Source organism: Lynx canadensis, chromosome B4 (genome assembly GCF_007474595.2).
Source record: "Lynx canadensis isolate LIC74 chromosome B4, mLynCan4.pri.v2, whole genome shotgun sequence".
Taxonomy (NCBI): Eukaryota; Metazoa; Chordata; class Mammalia; order Carnivora; family Felidae; genus Lynx; species Lynx canadensis.
In genome coordinates, this window is record NC_044309.1 from 41,896,465 (window position 1) to 41,920,154 (window position 23,690).

Genomic DNA, 23,690 nt, shown 5'->3' on the forward strand with positions numbered 1-23,690 from the left:
TGGGATGGTGCTTCCGTGTTTTGGTACTAACTCATCCTTGCTCAATTACCAGCAGCTCTGAGCACCTTCTGCCCTTCTTTATGGCACCGGGACTCTCTTGGTCTTGGAGCCAGGTGAGATATTAGGGTTTATTTCCCAGTGAACTTGAAGTTTGACACCAGAGCCAATTCTGTGGCAGATGGTGAGCCTGAGGCTTATTCTGTGATTAAAAATCATTTCTTGCATCATGTCTATCCTTTCAGTCTGGAGCAGTGGGGAATATGGCCACCATGGTGACCTTGACGGCGGTGAGGGAAGAAGGAAGGGAGAGGAGTGATTCACTGTGCACCTTTGTTGTATGTTACCAGCTTAGGACTCAGGATGCGTTGGACCCAATTTTAGTCTCCGGAATTGTCATCATCCAGTGCTATTTTCCCCATTACGCAGAGGTGGCAGAGGGATGGGGGGGGGGCAGGCCTCTGTCTCCAAGGAGACTGTGACGATGTCCCAGTAGGGGCAATTTGGAAGTGGGCATCCCTAGAAGGCTGAGGGAGGCCTCGGATTTGACTCTCGCGACTCCCGCGTTAGGGACTTTCTCTTACCAAAAGACTAGTCAGCCCCTTTTTAGAAGAGGAAACTGAGGCCCAGAAAGGGCAGGGAATCCCCTTGGGTCACAATGTGCCGTCAAGGAAGGGTCAGGAGGAGCTGGGTCCAGGATTATGCGCCCTTGGCTTTCCCCCAAAGCTCAGGAAGCCCCTCTTGGCTCCACTCTTCTTTGAGCTTTCTATCAAACAAGTCCTAGCGCCGGTGATCTTTTTGAACGTTCTGCGTCTCCACTCTGAGACTTCCCCTTTAAGGCGTTCTTCCCCTTTAAGATTCACGGCCCCTCCCGTCACGCTGCGTCGCAGTCTTAAGGCCCCGCCCCTTCAAACAGCTTTGGCCGGGCCGCGGCTGCTGCGCGACCGCCACGGCCCCTTTAAGCTCGAGCCCCGCCCCTGGTTCCCCATTCCCTTCCCTCCCCTCCCCTCCCCCTTCTGCCCGCACCAGGTGCCCCGGCCGGTCGTGCGGCGCGGCGCGGCGCGGCGCGCGACGGTGAGCGCCGGGCCCCGAGGGGGTGCGAGGACACGTTCCCGGTCTTCCTCGGCCCTGGCCAGATCCTCGCGGGTGCCAGGAGGCGGGGCCGGAGCTGCGACTGGGGCGGGGGAAAGGGGTGGGCCGGGGGCGGGAGGGGTGGGCAGGGACCGGCCGAATGCGGGGGAGGGGCTCAGGTGACTTACGGGGGAAGGAATGGCTCCCCTCGGAGCTCGCCTGTCGACAGGGGGTGTGGGGAACCTGGCTTACGCTCGGCGGCGTTCCCACTCTCGGTTGCCCGGCCAGTGCTCCGGTACAGCCCGATCGCGGAATTGTCCCCCTCAGACCCATGGGGTCCAGGCCCTTCTGTAGGGGGTGGCTGCCGGCCGGTCCCGCCGCCTGACCCCGCAGTCGTGGAGGCGGCCGGAGAGGCCCAGACTGAAAGCGGTGGCCTTTGAGCGGGGGCGGCAGGAGGGCACCGGCCCCCTCTCGGACCTCCTGGCAGAGGTGGGGACCGTAGCAAAAGGCACAGGGGTGGAGCGTGGCCAGGGGCTAACCAACTGGAACGGACGTCTGCCCGCTTCCCCCAGATACATGCTGAGCTGTGGGCTGGGGAAGGATCTGGCTGCCGGACCTCAGTTCCAAACCCTTGCCCGTCAGTGAGCTGGCGGTCACCATGGCAATGCGGGAGCTGGTGGAGGCCGAATGCGGGGGTGCCAACCCACTCATGAAGCTGGCCGGGCACTTCACCCAGGACAAGGCCCTTCGGCAGGAGGGGTTGAGGCCTGGCCCTTGGCCCCCAGGAGCCCCCGCCTCTGAGGCGGTGAGTATTTTTGATGTAGAAACACAAGCGGTGGCCTGGGATGGGGGGGGGGGAGCAAAGGAACACTGGGGGATAACTGCTCTCTCTGATGTGTCGCAAATGATAGTTACCACTTAATGAGTGTTTACTTAACACCGCGCTAAGCATTGTGCATCTTCAGACGGATGAAGGCCGTCGTTTTATAGATGAAGAAACTGAGGCTCAGAGAAGTTTTGTGACTTGCTCAAGGTCATTTATACATGCCGGAGCTGGAATTTTAACCCCTGTTTAACTGAGTTGTGTGTGGTCTTCACCACTGTACCATATTGCCCCCCCCTCCCCTTTCTTTTCTTCTGTCTTAGGTCTCTAAGCCTTTGGGAGTAGCCTCGGAAGATGAGGTAAACATACCAGTCTCTTGCGTTGCATTTTTCTTTTGCCCGTTGCGTTTTCACTTTAAACTTGGCTCACCCATATTTCAACCTGTGGACCTTCCTAACCAAATGAGATTTGCCTTATTCCACCTGCTTGCTTTTAAAAATGTATTCTTTTGAGTGTTTGCAAATCTATAGTTTCTTTGCTTCCCTTTCCTTGTATTTAGCATCCCCCATTCATGGGGCGTTATCTCCTGCTGAGTTCATTTCATCACGTCTCTCCTGGCAGTTGGTGGCCGAATTTCTCCAGGACCAGAATGCACCACTTGTATCCCGCGCCCCTCAGACTTTCAAGATGGATGATCTCCTGGCAGAGATGCAAGAGATTGAACAGTCAGACTTCCGCCAGGCACCCCAGAGAGGTGGGTCCAGAGTCTGGTGGGAGGGGAGTTCACCATTTTCCGTGCACAGAGGGCCAAGGGGGTTCCATATTTGGATGCTGCTGGCGTTGGGGAATTGAGATGCAGAAGGAGACAAAAGGGACAGAGTGTTTTCATGTGCACTGAGAGCTCCTTAGGCATGATAGAATGATACGTATTTCTTTTTTTTTCTTAGTTCTCTCTCTTTCTTTTAAGCTCCTGGTGTGGCAGACTTGGCCTTGTCTGAGAACTGGGCCCAGGAGTTTCTTGCAGCTGGAGATGCTGTGGATGTAACTCAGGATTATAATGAGACTGACTGGTCCCAAGAATTCATCTCTGAAGTCACAGGTGAGGCTTGCATGGGGCAAAGTTCTCTTTGGTTCCCCAGTTCATCTTAGGATATAGAGCGATTTTAGCTTCTATGACTTTTCTGGATTCTTGACTCATTTCTCTAGGGCACTGAACCTCAGGTGATAATAGGGAATTGTTGAAACTTATATGAAGCAGGGGACTGGGTTTGAACTGGATAAGAGATTTTGGAGATTATATCTCTGCATCTCTGTATCTCTCTCTATTTAAAGAGAATGGGAGAGAGGACAGGGAGAGAGAACACGAGGGGTTAGGTACTTCTTTCTTTTTTTTTTTTTTTTTTTTTTAATGTTTATTTATTTTTGAGACAAGGAGAGACAGAGCATGAACGGGGGAGGGTCAGAGAGAGAGGGAGACACAGAATCTGAAACAGGCTCCAGGCTCTGAGCTGTCAGCACAGAGCCCGACGCGGGGCTCGAACTCAGAGTGTGAGATCGTGACCTGAGCCGAAGTCGGCCGCTTAACCGACTGAGCCACCCAGGCGCCCCAGGTACTTCTTTCTTATCTGGAACTTTATTACTGTAATTTGGTGGTGAGGATCCACAGATTGGATGAATGGCAGTATTGCCCAGGAAGAAATATTCACCACAGCCTGTGGGATTCTGGCATTAAGTCATCTTGAAAAGAGTTGAGGCCTTGGAAAATGGGATTGGGGAGTTCAAGGGCCTGAAGTACAGGGTCTTAGAGGGCAAAGACCATATCCTGATGATGATAATAAAAATTAATAGCTAATATTTACTTATCATGTTCTGGATTTTGTATTAAGTGCTCTGAATGCATTATCTATTTAATTCCCATGAGAACTCCCGAGGTAGCTACTGTTTTTATTCCTAGCATATACATAAGAAAACAAAAGCTTTGGGATTAAGGGACTTGCCGAAGGTGATTCAGTTTTATAGGTGGTGGAGTTGGGATTTGACTCTGGGTTTGAATGATTCCAGACCCTGTGGGCTTAACCATGGTGCTCTACTGGTGGGCCTGCACCCTAAGCTCTTCAGGGTCCCAGCCTGTTTCTTGCTCTTTGAGAGGGTCCATGCTCATTACGTCCCTCAGGATTGATTCCTCTCCCCCAGGCCTGTCTTAATAGGGGCATGGGGGAAGGGCATTCTCTTCAGCTTTCCTCTTCTTCTTTGCTGTCAAAGGGAAGTACTTGTTAGCCTTTTTCCAGTTTAACAAATTAAGAATAACAAGAGATACGAATGGACAAAGTTACAGAGATTATAGACTCTCAGGGCATTCACATTGTCATCGTTTTTAAATATTCCTGAGGTCACTAAAGGGACCTAATTGTTTTCTCCCTCCATCATTTTTATTCTTCTAAAAGTAGGGCTTTCTGTATTTAGGAAAAAAACCCCAAATCTAACAGTTAAAACTCATCTGTAATAAAAGCTGTTGGCCTCTTTTAACATGACTCCCTTTCCTCCAACGCTGAAGTTGGAGTTTAAGGTAGAACAGTAGATGTTCTTTGTTTCTTGAATCATGCTTTGCACTTTATAATTTTAAAGTCATTTGGTCTTCACAGTTATACTTACAAGGTAGGTATTCCTTCCCTATTGTGTAGATAAAGAAACTGAGATTTCGAAAGATTAAATACTTTATCCAAAGTCATTCAGTAACAGAGATGACATTCAGACTCCTATCTTTCTGACTCTAGGCTCCATACTTAGAGCCATTACACTATCATTGAGAATCTTCTTTGTGGAATTTCCTCAAGTGAAGCTCTGAGCTGTAACAAAGACACTCCCCCAGACCAACACTGTTTTTCATACAAACTGTAGACTTAAATGCTGTGTCTTATTGTAGAGAGACTTCTGTTGTAATGTGTGGGCGTCATTTTTGATAACTCAGGAAAAAAAATTATTGCTACTGTAAGCATTGAGATTGATGAGATTTCTGTTATGATTACCTTTAGAAAAACACGTTGGACTTGTCTCATTAAGTTCTCTTTGGGAGATCTCTTCTGTTTTGTCTGTTCTTTTGGGACTGTGCCTGCTTCATGGAGGCAGGGATAGGGAGAGCCGGAAAGGGAAGTTGAGCTGTTTGGGGCCTGCCTTCATAAAAATGTGCAATTGCATTAGTTATTGCTTTGTATGTAGTGGACCTTCAGTATTTATTGAACAAATGAATTGAGATCTGGGAGAAAGCTAAAGGAAATTAATTTTCTGGTCATTCATTTTTTATTATTCTCATAACATTTGTGGCTGATATTATATTGATGATATAGATTACCTATTACTTTATGGATAAGTTGACTTCAAGATGAAAGGTTATATGCTTTAAATCCTTATTATTTTCAAACCCCTATTGTTAAGATTCCAGACTCAAGTTCACAAAGAACCTAGATGTGCATTTATTGTCTTGTCTTGTTCTATTTGAAAATAATTGATAGTTTCACTGGAAGTTGCAAAAAAGGTAGAAGAAGGTTCTGTGTATCTTTCATTCTGTTTTCCCTGGTGGTGATATTTTGCATGACCGTTTGTTATGTCCGACATCAAAATCGGGAAACTGCCATTGGTACAATCCACAGAGTGTATTAAATCTCACTGGTTTGACATGCCTTTGTGTGTGTGTGTTTATGGTTTTATGCGGTTTTATCACTTGTGTAGGTTTGTGTAACTACCATCACAGTCGAGTTACAGAATTATTCCATTTGCCACATGAAGCTCATTTTTCAGTCTGCCATATTTCTTGATGGAATCCACCCCCTGACCCCTGCCCCTAAATCTCCTGGGCCAAATAATTCCCCATCTTATGACTTGGCTGCAGGGATGAAATACGTCTTTAAGGGGTTTTGAATTCAGGCAGCCTCAGCTAACCTGGTGTGTGAGGTTCCTATGGTAATCACGAGAGAGAGACCTGCGCTGTAGGCAAGCAGCAGTGGCAGACGATGAGTGGCAACAGATCTCCCCCTGTGGCAGAGGAACAGACTGTGGAATAAAAGGAGTAACGATCTCATGGTGATGTTTTCTGCTTTCCCTATGGGTTTGCTCCCTATGTGAACAGACAGTGATGTTAATAATAGAGAACATTTGTTACCCTGTGCCTTACGCATGCCTTATCTCGTTTGGTCTTTACAACCATCCCTATGAGGTAGCTGTTCTTATCTCTATTCATAGATCTATTTATATCTGTTTACAGATAAGGAAATGGAAACTTAAGGGTTAAGTAACTTGCACAGTGAATAAGAGGTGGTGTTGGGATTTGAGTGCCTGGAGGCTGACTCTAGAACCTACATTCTTTTTTTTTTTTTTTTAGGGAGAAACATAAAAATTTATTTAACAGGTGATAAAACTGAGGCATTGAAAGATTTAATAATTTATCCAATAAAATAGACAAGCGTAATTATAGAACCAGGGTAAGAACTCAGTCTTTCTGGGCTTTTATGGACAAAGTAGAACCTACATTCTTTACCACTGGGCTATTTAGCAAACTCAGGAATGTTTATGGATGAGGGTGGGAAGTTCTGAATTTTTGACTTTTGAGCTTGGGCTGGATGCGCCTAGGTGGAAGGAACACACAACGAGAAAGTAAGTAAGGTGAACATTCTGAATTGGATATTTGGTGTCAAGGTTGTGGGTTCTGACTCTACTGATTTACGTAAGCTAGGACAGTCCCTTCTCCTCTGCAGGCCTTAATTGCTCCAATCTCGAGTATCCAAATAGATCTGATTTTCTGTAAGAATTTCTCAAAAAATAGTGTGAAGGCCAAACAGAATTCTTCTGGTTCTTTTATTTTGACTCTGTTGGAGCAGGTTCACAATGCCAGAAAATTCTGAGTCTGATGGCTAAATATGGCCAAATACCAAATTACAGCTATTTGAGGATGACTTTTCTCATCCTGGGATTTTTTTTCTAATCTGCCTCATGTCTCTTAAAGTCCAGATGCTTTATATTTTTTCCGTTGCTTCTTGTCCTTGAAAGGAGCATTTCACAAAAGACAGCGTTCTCTCTAATTTGAGGAGCATTTGTGGCCAGAGTATGCTTCTGGAAAACACTCTAGTTGAGAGTGAGGAGTGGCTGGAGAGTAAGAGGAGCGGTGGTTAATTTTCAACAGAATGGGACGAAGGGATCAGAAGGCACTGTAAAGTCTACTTTAGTATTATGTGTCTCCTTCTTAGGTCTCCACTTTTGGGCCAGCAGTCTATTGCCCATAATAACTAGTGAGGGAATCTGGATAAAAATGTTGAGAGTCTTTGAAATTAAGGACAAAAAAAAAAAATGTCAACCGTATCTTAATTTATTATATTAGTGATATTTATAGTTATGTGTATTTTGAGAGTCTGTATCCCCCCTTTTTTTCTCCTCCACATTTTGACATTACTTTCCCACATGTTGAGCTTACTTTGTTGAAATTGTTCAGGCAAAGTCTCAGTTAAATGGAGTAGACATTTAATACCAAAGGGATACATCTGCCTTCTGTGTTGAAAGCAATGACAGATCTCCAAACTGGGGACAAAGATAGCATGACCATTTCAGTACTGATGGTGGAGAAGTGTGGATGCAGGGCAGAAGGAAAGCACACTGCTGGCTGGTGTCTTGTCTGTGTTGACTCATTCTTTAGGGCCCCTTTGTTGTTGTTGTTTTTTTTAAATATTTATTTTTGAGAGAGTGCAAGCAGGGGAGGGGCAGAGAGAGAGGGACAGAGCTTCTGAAGCCGGCTGTATGCAGATAGGCTGACAGCAGAGAGCCCGATGCAGGGCTTGAACTCATGAACTATGAGATCACGACCTGAGCTGCTGTCGGACATTCAACTGACTGAGCCACCCAGGTACCCCTCTTTAGGGCCCCTTTGTTGTTGTTGTTTGTTTGTTTTTTTTTTTTTTTTTTTTATTTTAACCTTTTATTTTATTTTTTTATGGTGATTTTTTTTTATATATATGAAATTTATTGACAAATTGGTTTCCATACAACACCCAGTGCTCATCCCAAAAGGTGCCCTCCTCAATACCCATCACCCACCCTCCCCTCCCTCCCACCCCCCCATCAACCCCCAGTTTGTTCTCAGTTTTTAACAGTCTCTTATGCTTTGGCTCTCTCCCACTCTAACCTCTTTTTTTTTTTTTTTTTCCTTTCCCTCCCCCCATGGGTTCCTGTTAAGTTTCTCAGGATCCACATAGGAGTGAAACCATATGGTATCTGTCTTTCTCTGTATGGCTTATTTCACTTAGCATTACACTCTCCAGTTCCATTCACGTTGCTACAAAAGGCCATATTTCATTTTTTCTCATTGCCACGTAGTATTCCATTGTGTATATATACCACAATTTCTTTATCCATTCATCAGTTGATGGACATTTAGGCTCTTTCCATAATTTGGCTATTGTTGAGAGTGCTGCTATGAACATTGGGGTACAAGTGCCCCTATGCATCAGTACTCCTGTATCCCTTGGATAAATTCCTAGCAGTGCTATTGCTGGGTCATAGGGTAGGTCTATTTTTAATTTTCTGAGGAACCTCCACACTGCTTTCCAGAGCGGCTGCACCAATTTGCATTCCCACCAACAGTGCAAGAGGGTTCCCGTTTCTCCACATCCTCTCCAGCATCTATAGTCTCCTGATTTGTTCATTTTGGCCACTCTGACTGGCGTGAGGTGATACCTGAGTGTGGTTTTGATTTGTATTTCTTTAGGGCCCCTTTGAATAATGTCTTAGTGCTTTTTGTTTTCTTGTTTTTTTCATTTTCCCCCTGGCCCTAAAATAGTAAAGGACAAAGTCCTGGAGGTTGAGAAAGGGTTCAGTGTCCTCGTTCAATCTGTACCTTGCTAGTCTTTACTATGATGTTGTGGCAGTGCCCTTTGTCACTAGAGCTTTTAAGACAGTTCCTAGAATTACACTTAAAAAACATAGCCCTAAAATGAATCAAAAGTGAGGGGCACCAGGGTGACTCAGTCAGCTAAGCATCTGACTCTTGATTTAGGCTCAGATCATTATGATCTCATGGATCATGGGTTCGAGCCCTGCATTGAATCCCTCGCATGGGATTCTCTCTCTCCCTCTCTCTGCCCCTTCCCTGCTGCTCTCTCACTCTTTCTCAAAATAAATAAACCAAAAAACAAACAAACGAATCAAAAGTGACAAGTCAGAATAATGTTTCTTCTTGGGGGAGGGAGGGCCTGACGGAGCCTGTGGGAGGTCTGAAACGTTCTGTGTCTTGATGTGGCTGGTGGTGATTTGCGTGTATTCACGTGTGGAGTTAATGAAGCAGTATGTTTATGCTTGGTACACTTTGTGTACGTTCATGTTTGCATGTTGCATCTCAACTAAAAAAATGAAACCAACATCCAGTGGGAAGAGTGGCCCTAGGTATTTTTTAATTCTAGCCCAGCATTCTGCTTCTCAGGTTCTCCTGGTAGCTTTATTACAATGAAATACGAGGCTCGTTTTATTGGGAAAGCGTGAACTCTGTCGATGGAGACCAGACCAGAGGTCTTCCGCTCTCCTTTAGCTCCTTACCAGTTTCTTGCAGTGCCTTTGAGGAAGGTGGAGGCCCCAAGTGCCTGCTATTTCTTACTGAGGCCTCTGGCACTTCAACCAAAAGGGTTTGGACTCCTTTCCTGAGTCTCCTCATTTGTTTTCCTGTTTCCAATCCAGTAAACTTTGGCCCCAGGCCCCTTGGGAGTGGGTTGGATATTGAGAGTTTAGTAGTGTTTTCTTTTGAGCAGGACTTTCTGAGGAATTCAGTAGGGTCTTACCTGCTTTGGCTTGGTTAAGAGGGTCAGTTGAATATGCGTGGTACTCTCCTTTTCCCTGACCCTCACTGAGCCCAGTGTGATTTCTCCAACTCCGTTCCTTGCAGATCCTTTGTCTGTGTCCCCAGCCCGCTGGGCTGAGGAATATCTGGAACAGTCCGAGGAGAAGTTGTGGCTGGGAGAGCCTGAGGGAACAGCTGCCACCGATCGCTGGTGAGTCCAGCTACTTCTTTCTGGATGGATCCCTGTGAAAGGAGCATTGGGTAGTTTTCTCAGCCTCCCTCACCTCCTACATCTGCATTCTCAAACTGATTTGCAGTCCCCTCATTTTCTTTTCTTTTCTTTCTTAAGTTTATTTATTTTGAGAGAGACAGACAGCATGCCAGAGGGGGAGGGGAAGAGAGACGGGGGGCACAGAGGATCTGAAGTGAGCCCTGTGCTGCCAGTAGAGATCCTGGTGTGGGCCTCAAACTCACAGACTGTGGGATCACGACCTGAGCTGAAGTTGGATGCTTAACTGACTGAGTCACCCAGGAGCCCCCCCCGCCCTTTTTTTAAAGTTTATTTATTTTGAGAGAGGGGCAGAGAAGGGGAGAGGGAGAGAATCCCAGGCAGGCTCTGCACCATCAGTGGAGCTTGAACTCAGGAACCATGAGATCATGACATGAGCTGAAGCCGGACACTTAACCGACTGAGCCACCTAAGCACCTCCCCTCATTTTCAGTGTTAAGGTTCTCACCTGTATTATTACCCCTACTCAGAGTGTGAGTGAGTCAAGAATCCTAAGTGTCGTAACCAGAAGTTTGTAACTTTACCTTACGTACCCTATTGCCTCTTTAATTTGGAGGCTGCTACTATATTCCTTCTCTCTGCAAAGGTGTGTTTGTGAATGGGAGAAGTAAAAGAATGTAGCTAATACTTTGCCACTTCCGCCCGTGTCCTTTTTTTTTTCTTTATAAAATTTTGTTTATTTATTTATTTTGAGAGAACAGAGACAGTGTGAGTGGGGGAGGGGCAGAGAGAGAGGGAGACAGAGAATCGCAAGCAGGCTCCATACTGTCAACGCAGAGCCTGAAGCGGGGCTCGAATCCACAAACTGTGAGATTATGACCTGAACTGAAACCAAGAGTTAGATGCTTAAGGGACTGACCCAGGCACCCCCCCCCCCACAAAGTGTCCTTTTTTAATGTAAATTGGAATTTGTAGGACCTCAACAAGAATGTGTGTCTTTTCCTTGATAAGAACTGTGATGCCGGTGGGGGGGGTGGGGAATAGCATGGGGAAGGTGGTGGCAGACGAGTGTGTGGAACCCGTTTGCCCTTACCTGTTCCAGGTATGATGAATATCATCCCGAGGAGGATCTGCAGCACACAGCCAGTGATTTTGTGGCCAAGGTGGATGACCCCAAGTTGGCTAACTCTGAGGTGAGCCACATCCCACTGCTATTTTGCCCAGCGGAGCTGGCCATCAAAGCCAAGAGTCTAGCTTTTCATAGCCCAGTTTAAAGAGAAGGAAATAAGATCCCGGGTCCATGCCTTCCTGTCTTGAGAATAGAGACTTCGCATCCTGCCTCTTACTTTCAGCATTCTTTCCCTCACTTCCTTGCATACTCACCCTGTTGCTTTTCTGTGTCTTCTCAAATCTTTAAAGCCAGAAATTCCTTTCTTTTTGTTCTCTACATTTTTCAGGGTCTTTTAGCAAATCTTGCCTGCAGCTAGAGATGGTCAGGGGGAGGGTGAGTGCAGGCTTCTCTTGGGCATGGTTGAGAGTGCACACCTGGAAGTCCTCTCCCAAGTGGCCTATGTGTGTCTCTGTGCCCCAGTTCCTGAAATTCGTGCGGCAGATTGGCGAGGGGCAGGTGTCCCTGGAGTCCGGTGCAGGGTCGGGCCGAGCTCAGGCAGAACAGTGGGCAGCAGAGTTTATACAGCAGCAGGTAGGACATTGTCACTTCCCAGTCCCACTTGAGAGCCGGCTGGTGCCCCAGGCCTTGGGTTCAGTGTTCAGTGGTCCTAGACGGGGAAGGGATTTTATTGCCAGCTTGTCTTGGTAGCATCGAGGTCCTGAGTGGGTGGGAAAGAGATCCTGAGAATGTTCTCAGAAGTGTGCAGGTTGCCGGTGTTTAGTGGGTATTTAGTCAGTAGAAAGTTGGTGGTGGTCTGACCATCCTTCTTTGTCACAGGGTACATCAGATGCCTGGGTTGACCAGTTCACAAGACCAGTAAACACAGCTGCCCTCGATATGGAGTTTGAACGAGCCAAGTCAGCTATAGAGGTGAGAGCAGGTAGCACAGGAGCAGACACCTCAAGAGAAAACACTCCTTTGGAGAGAGTGGGTGTTTTAACAGCAAAAAACGTACCACGAATGTTGTATGTCCTAGTGTTCCTGGGCCCTCTGTGTCAGAATGCTTGGGGTAGGGCATCAGCTCACACTGCAGAATCAGGATCTGAGCGTAGGATCTAGGAATCTTCACTTAAAAAAGCTCTTCAGGAGATCTTAAATGCATTGACATTTAAGAACTACTGCCTTACGGAATCTATCCTAGCGGCGCTGAGCGTCAGGTGGGGTGGTCATGATGGATCTCCTTTTTCTATCTGCCTTCCCTTCCTTACAGTCCGATGTCGATTTCTGGGACAAGTTGCAGGCAGAGTTGGAGGAGATGGCGAAACGGGACGCAGAGGCTCATCCCTGGCTTTCTGACTATGATGATCTCACGTCTGCTTCCTATGATAAGGTAAGAACTTGGTTTTCGGATTGCAGGGTTTCCTTGTTTTGTGCCTCCTTTAATCTTGAATTTGGAGGGTACCTACTTTCAAGTAATTACTACCTTGAACCCCTTACCACGAAGGGAGGTCTGAATCATTCCGTTGCCCTGCTCCTCTCCAGTGTTTGAAGGTATGCTTTATTCTTAGGGTATAAGGATTAATAATAATAGACCATCCTTGTCAAATAATGGTAATACAGTGACATAGTACCTATAATAGAGATTTGCCCATGATGCATTCAGAACCTAGATGAAAGAGCTCTGCTTTGGAGGTTGATTGAGAACATTTTTAAGGAGATAGATACCCCTTTGGTAGAGAGTGGTAATTGGTAGATTATCTGTCTTCCCACCTTCATATCTATTTACTTTTTTTTTTTTTATGTTTATTTTTGAGAGAGAGAGACAGCGTGACTGCTGGTGGGCGGGGGGGGGGTGGTGGCAGACAGGGGCACAGAGAGAGGTAGACACAGAATTTGAAGCAGGCTTCAGGCTCCGAGCTGTCAGCACAGAGCCCAATGCGGGGCTCGAACCCACAAACCGCGAGATCATGACCGAGCCGAAGTCAGATGCTTAACCGAATAAGCCACCCAGGCGCCCCTCTGTTTACTTTTTTTAACTCACAAATTCATTTTATTTTATTTTTTTTTAATTTATTTATTTTTTTTTCCAACGTTTATTTATTTTTGGGACAGAGAGAGACAGAGCATGAACGGGGGAGGGGCAGAGAGAGAGGGAGACACAGAATCGGAAACAGGCTCCAGGCTCTGAGCCATCAGCCCAGAGCCCGACGCGGGGCTCGAACTCACGGACCGCGAGATCGTGACCTGGCTGAAGTCGGACGCTTAACCGACTGCGCCACCCAGGCGCCCCACAAATTCATTTTAAATTTGGATCTGTTCCTGTAGGTACTGACCACCTGTGCCAATTTAGGTGTTTTCAAAGAATTATATTAAATAACTTAAATGTTAGGAAAATATTCCAGCAGTCATTGGTGAAAGTTGATCTAGTTTTGCATATAGCATATACTTTAGACCAAGAAGCTTATGCTGTTTAGAGGTATCACTGTGGAAAAAAATCTGCTTTGGGACTGTGAGGTATTTAGGGATGTGGGTAATAACTGAACTGCTGAGGGGGCGCCTGTGGCTCAGTCAGTTAAGCGTCCGACTTTTGATTTTGGCTCAAGTCATCTCATGGTTTGTGAATTTAAGCCCTGCTTGGGGCTCTGCGCTGACAGCATGGAACCTGCTTGGGATTCTCTCTCTCTCTCTCTCTCTCTCTCTCTCTCTCAAAATAAATAATAAATTAAAAAAAGAATTGAGCTGCTGAGCTGAAGCATGAGGGGGAAGGGAGAGAACTGTTTGGTTTTGGAAGAGACGAGACAGGAACTGGGGAGGAGAGTAGCAATACCTCTTCTCAGCTCAGATCTGGTTGGGAAAGGATTCTGGGGCTAGAACCAGGGCCTGAGATGTAAAGCAGGATGTCTGAGGTAGATCTTGACATAGGGGAGCTATGCAAAGGTAGGAAAGAGTAAGGTTCAAGATAACTATAAAAAGGCTAGCATTTGGGGCGCCTGGGTGGGTCAGTCGGTTGAGTGTCTGGCTCTTGATTTCAGTTGAAGTCATCATCCCAGGGTCGTGGGATCGAGTCCTGAGTCGGTCTCCACGTGGAGCCTGCTTAAGACTTTTTCTTTCTCTCACTCTGCCCCTCTCCCCTGCTCGTGCACTCTTGCTCTCTCACATAGGAAAAGAAAAAAAGAAAAGGCTAGCTTTTGAAAGCCAATGAAAAACTTAGTACTGGGAAAAATGGGATTTTGTTTACTGTTTATTTCAGTCTTAGTTTTTTTTTTTTAATTTTTTTTTTTTCAACATTTATTTATTTTTGGGACAGAGAGAGACAGAGCATGAACGGGGGAGGGGCAGAGAGAGAGGGAGACACAGAATCGGAAACAGGCTCCAGGCTCTGAGCCATCAGCCCAGAGCCCGACGCGGGGCTCGAACTCACGGACCGCGAGATCGTGACCTGGCTGAAGTCGGACGCTTAACCGACTGCGCCACCCAGGCGCCCCTCAGTCTTAGTTTTTAAGAGCTATCCTCTTATAGGGAAGAGAGCTTACTTCTTGGACCCTGCCCTATGTTTTGCCACAATAAGAGTTTCTTCTGTGGAATTCTGAGGAGGAAGAACTGAAGGAAGTACCTGCACATAATACATTTATTAATTTGTATAAGCAATTTGATAAGTTGCAGAGTTCCATCATCTTACAAGTGGCAAATTGTATATTTTAGATGAAAATTTCCATGCTTTTAATAAATATAGATATATCATTGATTTTGTATGAGTAGCATTTCTTAGCATTTTTTGCTCTCATGTTAAGGACATGCTAGGTGGAATAAAATTTTCTTGAATGCTTTTTTTTTTTTTTTTTTTAAGAGGGGGTGAGGGGCAGAGAGAGAGGGAGAGAGAGAATCCCGAGCAGCCTCTATGCTCAGTTCAGAGCCTGATGCAGGGCTCAATCCCACAACACTGGGATCGTAATCTGAGCTGAAATCAAGAGTTGGACACTCAACTGACTGAGCCACCTAGGCGCCCCTATGCTAACTATTATTGAATTATATGTCAATAGTGCATTTTTTGTTTTTAAATGTGGATCTGATCCTGATTGTCATATAAATTCATGGGTGTCTGAATATACTATTTTTTTTACTGGATGGTCCTTAAATTTTCAAGACAACATCTGTAGCTCAAGCACATATTGTATCCCTTTAGCATAAAGAAGTTTCTCTGATGGGCTAGACTGTTAATAGTATCCTATTTCTGCTGCATGATCCTGTGAGATTTTGGAATAGACCAGACAGTGGATCAGACTGATTGGCTCGGCTTAGACTTTGTAGGTTGCGACAGCGATCATAAGCTCATGCTGCATTCTTTTGGTTTGAAGCTTCCTCCCGCATATTCTTTTTTCCATTTATGCAAATGTTCTAATTTTGAAAAATTCCTCTTTGATCAGCAGTTGATAAAATGGCAAGGAGGATAGATAGCATGGACAAGAGTGTATTTGGAGAACCTCCTGATGGCATTGATTTGTTACATTGTCTTTTGAGGATAATGCCTATTTTATGAATAGTATTTTATGCTTTTTGATAATAAGGCTTAGGTGAATAATCTCACTTGATTATTAATAATTTCAGAACTCTGTAATTAATAATCTCAGAACTCTGTAGTTCTGAGAGGCAGGAATTGATTTCATTAGGAAATTATGTTATAGATGACAATGATCTCTGTTTCCTACAGGGTGGCTTAAAACATAGATCGATGATAGACGATAGTTGAAGTTGGTTGTGGAGGGATTTATGTCTAGGATGGGGGTTAGCAAACTATGGCCCACAGGTAAATCTGGCCTGCTAACTGTTTTTGCCTGGCCTATGAGCTGATAGTGGTTTTAACATTCTTAAAAAGTTGAAAAAAATGAAAAGAAATATTTTGTGACCTGTGCAAATTATATACGATTCAAATTGCAGTGTCCATAAATAAAGTTTTATTGGAACACAGTCATGCTTATGTGTTTTACATATTTGTGGCTCCTTTCTCTCTCCAAAGGTGGAGTTGACTAGTGACAGATTACTTGTTATCTGGCCCTGATGAGAAAGGTTTGCTGATCCCCGGTCGAAGGTCATTTTCTACTTTCAGAGTTTTCATATTGTACAGAGACATCCCAGGAGCACTACTTATTCTCAACATGAATATGCTTTTAATACATTTATTCCTAATCCATCTCCTGTAATATATCTTGCTTCTTAGACTTCCACTGTAATTATTTAAGTTTTGTCTGTCACAAGTAATTTTCATCTGATGACTTACGATGGTTTAGAACTTGGCTGGTAAAATTTAGGTGTTTCCAGTTCTTTAGCAGTTCCGTAGTAATAGTGAAAAAGGGCCTCACTCACGTCTTTATTGTAGACGGTTTCATTCTTATTTGTCCTTAGCTACATTTAGAAGGGCTCTGCCTGGTATTTTGCATCTTTTCATTCTGGTATATTGTTTTGTGATGGTAACTATTTACTCCCCAAAGAGGAACATTTTATTTGCTTGTCCCAAGTCATGCGGCTTACTAGAAACTTCCCTTTTACCTTATTACCTCTTTGCCTAACATCAAATACCAGTAGACAAAGCTTTGCACATAGCATCATAATCCTTCCCTGAAATGAGAAATCCTCAGCCAGAAGAGAACGGTGTTTTTCTGAAGCATTTTTTGCCGTCAGGATTTTGGGATCTAGGTTTCATTTACTATGAGATACAGATTAATGTTAGTAATTTTCAAGAATGAAATTAGGGAACAACTAAAGTTTTCCAGGTGCTTGAACACATGTTATCCAGGCAGTGCACACAGTGATTCTCTGAGCTAGGCAAGAGTGGGATTTGAGTGGCAGGACCTCTGACTCCAAATTGCATTTCCGTTGTATGTTATCACATTGCTGCAGGAAAACAAGAAATGCCCTTTGTTTTTTAAAATATTTTAATGTTTATTCTTAGAGAGAGACAGACAGAATGTGAGTGGGGGAGGAGAAGAGAGAGAAGGAGACACAGAATCTGAAACAGGCTCCAGTCTCTGAGCTGTCAGCACAGAGCCCTATGCAGGGCCCGAACCCACAAATGCGAGATCGTGACCCGAGCCAAAGTCAGAAGCCCAACCTAGTGAGCCACCCAGGTGCCCCAAGAAATGCCCTTTGAATAGCTAAGGAGAGCTTATCTCATTCCTATAAGCGGATCTTGTAAGAAATGTGTTCTGTCCAGTAGTGAGAGTCAAGGATGTAGAAATACAGGCCTTTAAAGACTTCCTAAAATAAGCTTACTCCCAGCATGGATCCCAGTTTGTAGACCTTTGCTTTTCAGTTATTGTGAACAGGAGACAGCAGCATGAGCACGATACCGAATGATTTGACTGTAGTCCTCGATGATCCCCTTTATAATTTGGAAAATTTGTTGGCATTTAATTCGGATACTTTTTGGAGGCCTTCAACTTCTCCACCTCTGTGTGGGTTGTCCTCTCCCATTTCTTCTGCTTTGCCTGCGACGGCTCTGTCCCAGAGGTTTTCACTTGGCTTCCTTTCCCTGTAGGGGTACCAGTTTGAGGAGGAGAACCCCCTGCGTGACCACCCCCAGCCTTTTGAGGAAGGCCTCCGGCGGCTTCAGGAGGGGGACCTGCCAAACGCGGTGCTGCTTTTTGAGGCAGCTGTGCAGCAGGATCCCAAGCACACGGAAGTGAGTGACTCACTGGTCTGCCTTCCCATGAGACACGGCTTCCTTCAGTTTTGCGGGAAGCCCCACAGAGCAGTGCAGATGGATGCGGGCCTGGGTGGTGGCCTGAGGTCGGGGGGGTAAGGGTGGAGAGGGGGAAGCCAGAGGAAAGGAGGGTGGCGAGGTGAATACACGAGTAATGGGATCTGGCACCTTCTTTCTAGGCTTGGCAGTATCTGGGTACCACCCAGGCAGAGAATGAACAAGAACTGTTAGCCATCAGTGCGCTGCGGAGGTGAGTGCGTGAAAGGTGGGGTGAGGTGCTTCCGAGGCCCTCCAAATAGCCTTTAGAACGCTAGCGTCCCAGCCCCAGATCCTTGTCTTCTTTCCGGTCACTAGCAAGAGTGTGTTCTTGTGGCGAAACTCTTAAGGTTTGGAGGGAATTGGAGACACCTGGTTACGTTTCCTCACGAGCCGTTAATTGTATATGTGGGACCCTTACTGGTTCCTTGGCTGCTAAAACATCCCGCCTTCTCATATCTGTAATTTTGTTAGTAACTCGAGTGTGGAGGAGTCCCTTGCCTCGTAATCTGAGGGAGCTGGCAGGTGAGGCTGTCACGACTCTGCATTCCGTGACCGTATTCCAGTGTCCTGCAGGTGCCAGCTCTGCCCACCTCTGTCCAAACAGGTGTCTGGAGCTAAAGCCAGATAACCGGACGGCACTGATGGCGCTGGCTGTGAGCTTCACCAACGAGTCCTTGCAGCGACAGGCCTGCGAAACCCTGCGAGACTGGCTGCGCTACACGCCGGCCTATGCCCACCTGGTCGTGCGCGGCGAAGAAGGGGCTGGTGGGGCGGGACAGGGCCCCAGCAAGCGCATCCTGGGATCCCTGTTGTCGGAGTGAGTGTGAGGGATTCTTGGGAGGACAGATGGTAACGGGAGTCCCAGGAGAGGGAGGATCTTGATTTGGGAAGCTGGGATGGACTTAGACTCAGTGGTTTGAGAGTGGGATGCAGGCGGTGCCTGGGTGGCTCAGTCAGTGAAGCGTCCGACTTCGGCTCAGGCCACGATCTCGCAGTTTGTGGGTCGAGCCCCACTCCGGGCTCTGTGCTGACAGCTCGGATCCTGGAGCCTGCTTCGGGTTCCGTGTCTCCTCTCTCTGCCCCTCCCCTTTCCATGCTCTGTCTCTGTCTCTCAAAAAATGAATAAACATTAAAAAAAAATGACACACAAAAAAGAGTGGGATGGGAAACCCAGGATCCACTTGAAGGAGGTCCGCACTCCATGGTGCAGTGCCGGGATGAAACAGAAGAACAGGTTTCTAAAGTGGAGTTTGGGGGTCGGAGGATGACTGATAGACTGCTGAATCTCAAGGGTGTGAGTGACTAAGGAAATATTTTGGGAGGGTGGGAATATAGACACATCCATCCACCTATGTCTGTGTTTTTGTTTTTTTTTTTCTTCCCCCCTACTTATCCAGCTCCCTATTTCTTGAAGTGAAGGAGCTCTTCCTGGCTGCTGTGCGCCTGGACCCTACATCCATTGACCCTGATGTGCAGTGTGGCTTGGGAGTCCTCTTCAACCTGAGCGGGGAGTATGACAAGGCAGTGGACTGTTTCACAGCTGCCCTCAGCGTCCGTCCCAATGTGAGCCTCGGGAGGAATAGAAATAGAACATGACTGTGTCTTACTGAAGAATCATTTGTTGGGAACTTCGGAGTCATGGGAGATTTCGTTCCGGAGACTGGTTGCCATGGGAGAATTGGGAAAAGGAGGCTGGGAGTACAGGGTCATGTGGACGTCGGGGAGTCTGCATGAGATGAGAGCGGTTGCACTGTGGCACACGGGGAACAGTGGAGGACAGAGGAACAGAAGGAACCTGTATTAGCTAAACAGAATGGTGAACCAGGGGGAGGGACGGGCAGAATTGGAGCGCCTGGCTCTTGTTTCTAACCCTTCTCCATTCCTATCCCAGGACTATTTGCTGTGGAATAAGCTAGGGGCCACCCTGGCCAACGGAAACCAGAGTGAAGAAGCAGTAGCTGCCTACCGTCGGGCCCTTGAGCTACAGCCTGGCTATATACGGTCCCGCTATAACCTGGGCATCAGCTGCATCAACCTTGGAGCTCACCGGTGAGAGCAGCTCTTGAGTAATTAATGGGCGAATTCCTTCCCCCCCGCCTTTGACCCCGGCTCCTCATTCTTTGATCCTGTATTTGACTGACTAGCCCCAGCCTTCTCCCCAGGCCGGCTGACCTGTCTCCTTCCAGTGATGTTCTGCTCACCATCTCTCACTTTTCTTCCCTTACAGGGAGGCTGTGGAGCACTTTTTGGAGGCCCTGAACATGCAGAGGAAAAGCCGGGGCCCTCGGGGAGAAGGGGGTGCCATGTCAGAGAATATCTGGAGCACCCTACGTTTGGCATTGTCTATGTTAGGCCAGAGTGATGCCTACGGGGCAGCTGATGCCCGGGATCTGCCCACGCTCCTAACTATGTTTGGCCTGCCCCAGTGACAGTGGGATGGGCTGCCCTGTGAGTGTCTGCTTGGAGGGGTCCCTGCTCTGGATGTGACTCCCTCTCCCCAAATGGGCCTACCAAGGGGGTGGGCTGATGACCACAAGCGGTACGGCCTCTCAGGAGCTGCCTCAATGTAGGGGGTGGGGGGTAGTCTGTGTCCTTCCTACGTAACTGTAGGAAAATGAGCTGTGTCGACTCTGAGTCCTTGGTAATTCAGGGGCTGTACACCCCAGCTACAGATCTCTCTGCTCATCATGCCCTTTCTTGGTGCTGCTTTTTTGGGTAGGACCCAAAGATCTAGGGTAACTGTTGTCATCAGCTGCCATTTCTGATAGGGTCTACCACATTTGTAATGTCCGTCCTTTCCCCCCCCCCTTTTACTGGGAACTGGTGATAGTGCAGCTTTCTTGGGCAGTTGTGGGTGGCAGGTTCTTCTACCGTGCACCTCTGTGATGACTGTACCTGGGATGGGGTGTTAGGAGTCGGCCTGTTGGATTTAAGTGTTGCTTTGGCTCAGCAGAGGTGAGTTTTGATGGGGGTGCCCACAGTTCGGTTGTGCCTGGACCTCTCCCGACTGTAGTCAGGTGCCCTGGGTGCGGTGCCGTACGCAGTAAGGCTGGTGTCATCATCGAGGGGTCCCCGGGAGTGGCTGGGGTCAACTGTACAGAGAGTGTTTGTGTGTGGGGTAGGAGGATGCTTGTTTGTGGAATGAACCTAGAAGGGACCAGATGGGATCAGATTAAGGGCTCTGTTCTGGGGCCGTTGGTGGGAGGACAGAGCAAGTGGGCTGCAGGGTGTGGTGAGGGCAGCAAGACCCCCTCCTAGAAAGGCGTGCGAGTAGGAGTTGAGCCAGCTCTTTTAGAAAGTTGGCTCGGAGATTGCAGTCTTGCCAGATTCCTAGCAGAGAGGCGGTTCAGTGTTACCGTAAGCCTTTTGCTGAACTTCTTTAAATGTTTCTAGGGGAGAGCATTGAAAAATCCCCTTCCCGCATATTACCTTCACGAGGTGTAGATTGAGGGAACGTGAGGGAGCAGCTTGGAATGTCCTCAGCTGCCCCCTGCGTGGGGAAATCCACTAACCCCCAGAAATGACTGCTAAGCCTCTTGCCTTGTCTTCAGTAGCTAATGATCAGAGAGATTTTTTTTAAACTACCACGGTCCCAAGGTTCCATCCTGAAATTTATTTTTCTTTGTATGAATATGTCTAAATGATTTAAAAATAAAACTGTATGAATAAAATTTGTATGAAGAATAAGTGGAACTGACATGGGTGTGAGTTCTGCTGCCAGGGGAGAAGTTGGGGTGTGGGAGGTGGGTTGGTGTTTGGAGGATTGGCATTCAACAGTTTTCTTCTCTCTTTGCCTTTCAAACTCTCACTAGTATATTGATTGCCCATCCATCCATCCATCCAGTAATATTGAGCACCTAACACATGCCTGGTACCATGAATAAGATGTACAAGGTCCCTGTGTCCATGGAACTTACGGTTCAGCAGGAGAGACTGATGGTTAACAATCGTGCATTTTTCATACTTAATGATGATACTATAAAGGGAAACACGGGGTGTGATATAATTGGTGTTACTTTCATTGTGAATTACATGGGAGGATTTTGGTAGTTTTTTCAACGCTTACGCTTTCTAAAGGTTTTCATCTGGCTCTCCCTGGTTTTATTAGGAACTGTATCAAGGGCCATATAAAGACGGGTATCTATCCGTGGGGAAAAGTTTTTAAAGATCAACATATTTATATGTGGAGATAAATGTCCATGGCCATGTTAGTGTTGGGGAAAAAATGTCTAAAAGAAAATGCGTTCAGTAAATTATCCAGACGGTGAAATATAATTTAGCTGTCTAATTCTGTTTATGGAACAATTTCCAATGACCATAAGTGCTAACAATATAATGAGAAAGAAGAGGTTAGCAAACTATTTACAGGTTATCTCAAAAACATGTCCTGAAAAGAGACTAGGGAATACCCCAGTATGCTAAGAGTGTGAAGATGTGAGTGATTTTTCTCCTGCTTTGCCATACTTGTAATTTTCAATTTTTCTTAGTGCATGGATGGGTAATACTTTCATAGGAAACACCCCCCCCCCACCTCCAAAAAAAAAACATGGTGGGAAGGGTGAGGCATTTGTTGTCACCACCTGGGTGACCTCAGGACACCCGGTGTCCTGGGCTCCGCAGGACAGGCAGTGCAAAGCCACAGGCCTGACTGGGGCCTGGCATGTTGAGGCAACAATTTCTACAATGTGTAGATAGATACAAGGAGAGCCACCTGGCTTGAGGGTCAAGGTAACTTCTGGTTTAATTGAAATCTCCAGGTTTACCTGCTTTGCCTGCCTTTGGGGACGTGAAGATGTCCAAGAGGATGCTTTTCTTGCACGGCCAGGGCTAGGCATCTCTTGAACCCAAATCAAATCCATCCAATAGTTATTGAGCCCCTAGCATGTGCCAGGTGCTGTTCAGGGATACAATTCACAAGGCAGACAAGGGTCCCTGTTCTCATGGCTTAGGTACTAGTTGACTAAAGGGAGAATATACAAGTTAATGAGAAAATACCAGTTAGTTTTGTGTAATTTTTATGTGTTTTAATTTCTAAGAAGAAACCAAAATGGCACATTGCACTACGAGTAAAGAGGAGGGCTGTGGGGTGTGAGGATCCAGCCATGGAGGTTTGGGTGGAAGCACAGCCCAGGTCCCGGGGGGCAAATGTGAAGGCTGCGATCTGAGCTTAAAAGAGCTCTGTGCACCCCAACAGGAAGAGGGCTGCAGTGGAGAGGAGAGGAGCACTAGCAGGAGAGAGGGTGGAGGGGTGGGCAGGAGCCCGGCAGGTAGGCCCTTTTCGATTATGGTGAAGAGTTGGAATTATATTCTGAGTTCCACGGGAAATCACTGGAGAGTTGGGACAGAGAAATGATGTGATGCGATTTAGTGTTGAAAGACCCTTTGCCTGGGTGGCTCAGTCAGTTGAGCCTCGGACTTTGGCTCAGGTCATGATCCACAGTTCGTGAGTTCGAGCCCCGTGTCAGGCTCTGTGCTGACAGTGCAGAGCCTGGAAACTGCTTCAGATTCTGTGTCTGCCTCCTCTCTCTGCCCCTCCCCTGCGCACGCTGTGTCTCTCTCTGTCTCTCAATAATAATAATTAAAAACAAAACAAAACAACAACAAAAAAGAATGGCGAGCCCTTAACTGACTGACAAAGGGGAAGCCGTGGGCAGAGTGGGTTTGGGAAGGAAAATATGAAGTTCTAGAACTGAACACATTAGATTGGAAGTAGAGATCTCCAAAAATAGATCTCAAGTAGATAAAATGGATATATAAATCTCAGGTGAGAATTCAGGACTGGGTGTATAAATATAGATAGTATTTAAAGCCATGGAACTGGCTAGGTTTGCCTAAAGAGAGAATGTAGACAAAGAGGGTGTAAGGCTGCAAAAGGCACTGGTTACCAGGCATGCGGGATCCATCAGAGCAGCT

The 23,690-nt window shown here is 46.6% G+C and overlaps 1 protein-coding gene across 8 annotated transcripts; it reads left to right on the forward strand.

Annotated features, from left to right (window-relative positions):
• The first annotated feature begins 928 nt into the window (after positions 1-928).
• PEX5 (peroxisomal biogenesis factor 5) lies at positions 929-22,284 on the forward strand. Of its 8 annotated transcripts, none has more exons than XM_030321590.1 (16): positions 929-1,071; positions 1,641-1,873; positions 2,215-2,250; positions 2,513-2,645; positions 2,859-2,990; positions 9,807-9,912; positions 11,033-11,123; positions 11,522-11,632; positions 11,879-11,971; positions 12,336-12,431; positions 17,574-17,717; positions 17,918-17,988; positions 18,382-18,594; positions 19,175-19,340; positions 19,669-19,826; positions 20,005-22,284. In XM_030321590.1, the coding sequence occupies exons 2-16, from the start codon at positions 1,727-1,729 to the stop codon at positions 20,204-20,206; spliced, it is 1,899 nt and encodes a 632-aa protein (XP_030177450.1). In that variant the 5' UTR covers positions 929-1,071; positions 1,641-1,726; the 3' UTR covers positions 20,207-22,284. The 8 variants fall into 8 exon arrangements, with proteins under 8 accessions (XP_030177450.1, XP_030177453.1, XP_030177454.1 ...); XM_030321587.1 differs by having other exon boundaries at positions 931-1,071; positions 12,312-12,431; positions 20,005-22,282; XM_030321589.1 differs by lacking the exon at positions 929-1,071 and adding an exon at positions 1,270-1,363 and having other exon boundaries at positions 12,312-12,431; positions 20,005-22,283.
• Positions 22,285-23,690: the final 1,406 nt, after the last annotated feature.

Excerpts from the sequence above, each read along its gene's own strand:
- PEX5 (XM_030321587.1), top strand. The coding sequence starts at position 1,727 with ATGGCAATGCGGGAGCTGGTGGAGGCCGAATGCGGGGGTGCCAACCCA. Across the intron at positions 17,989-18,381 it reads GCCATCAGTGCGCTGCGGAG|GTGTCTGGAGCTAAAGCCAG; the intron begins GTGAGTGCGTGA and ends CTGTCCAAACAG. Across the intron at positions 19,341-19,668 it reads CCCTCAGCGTCCGTCCCAAT|GACTATTTGCTGTGGAATAA; the intron begins GTGAGCCTCGGG and ends TTCCTATCCCAG.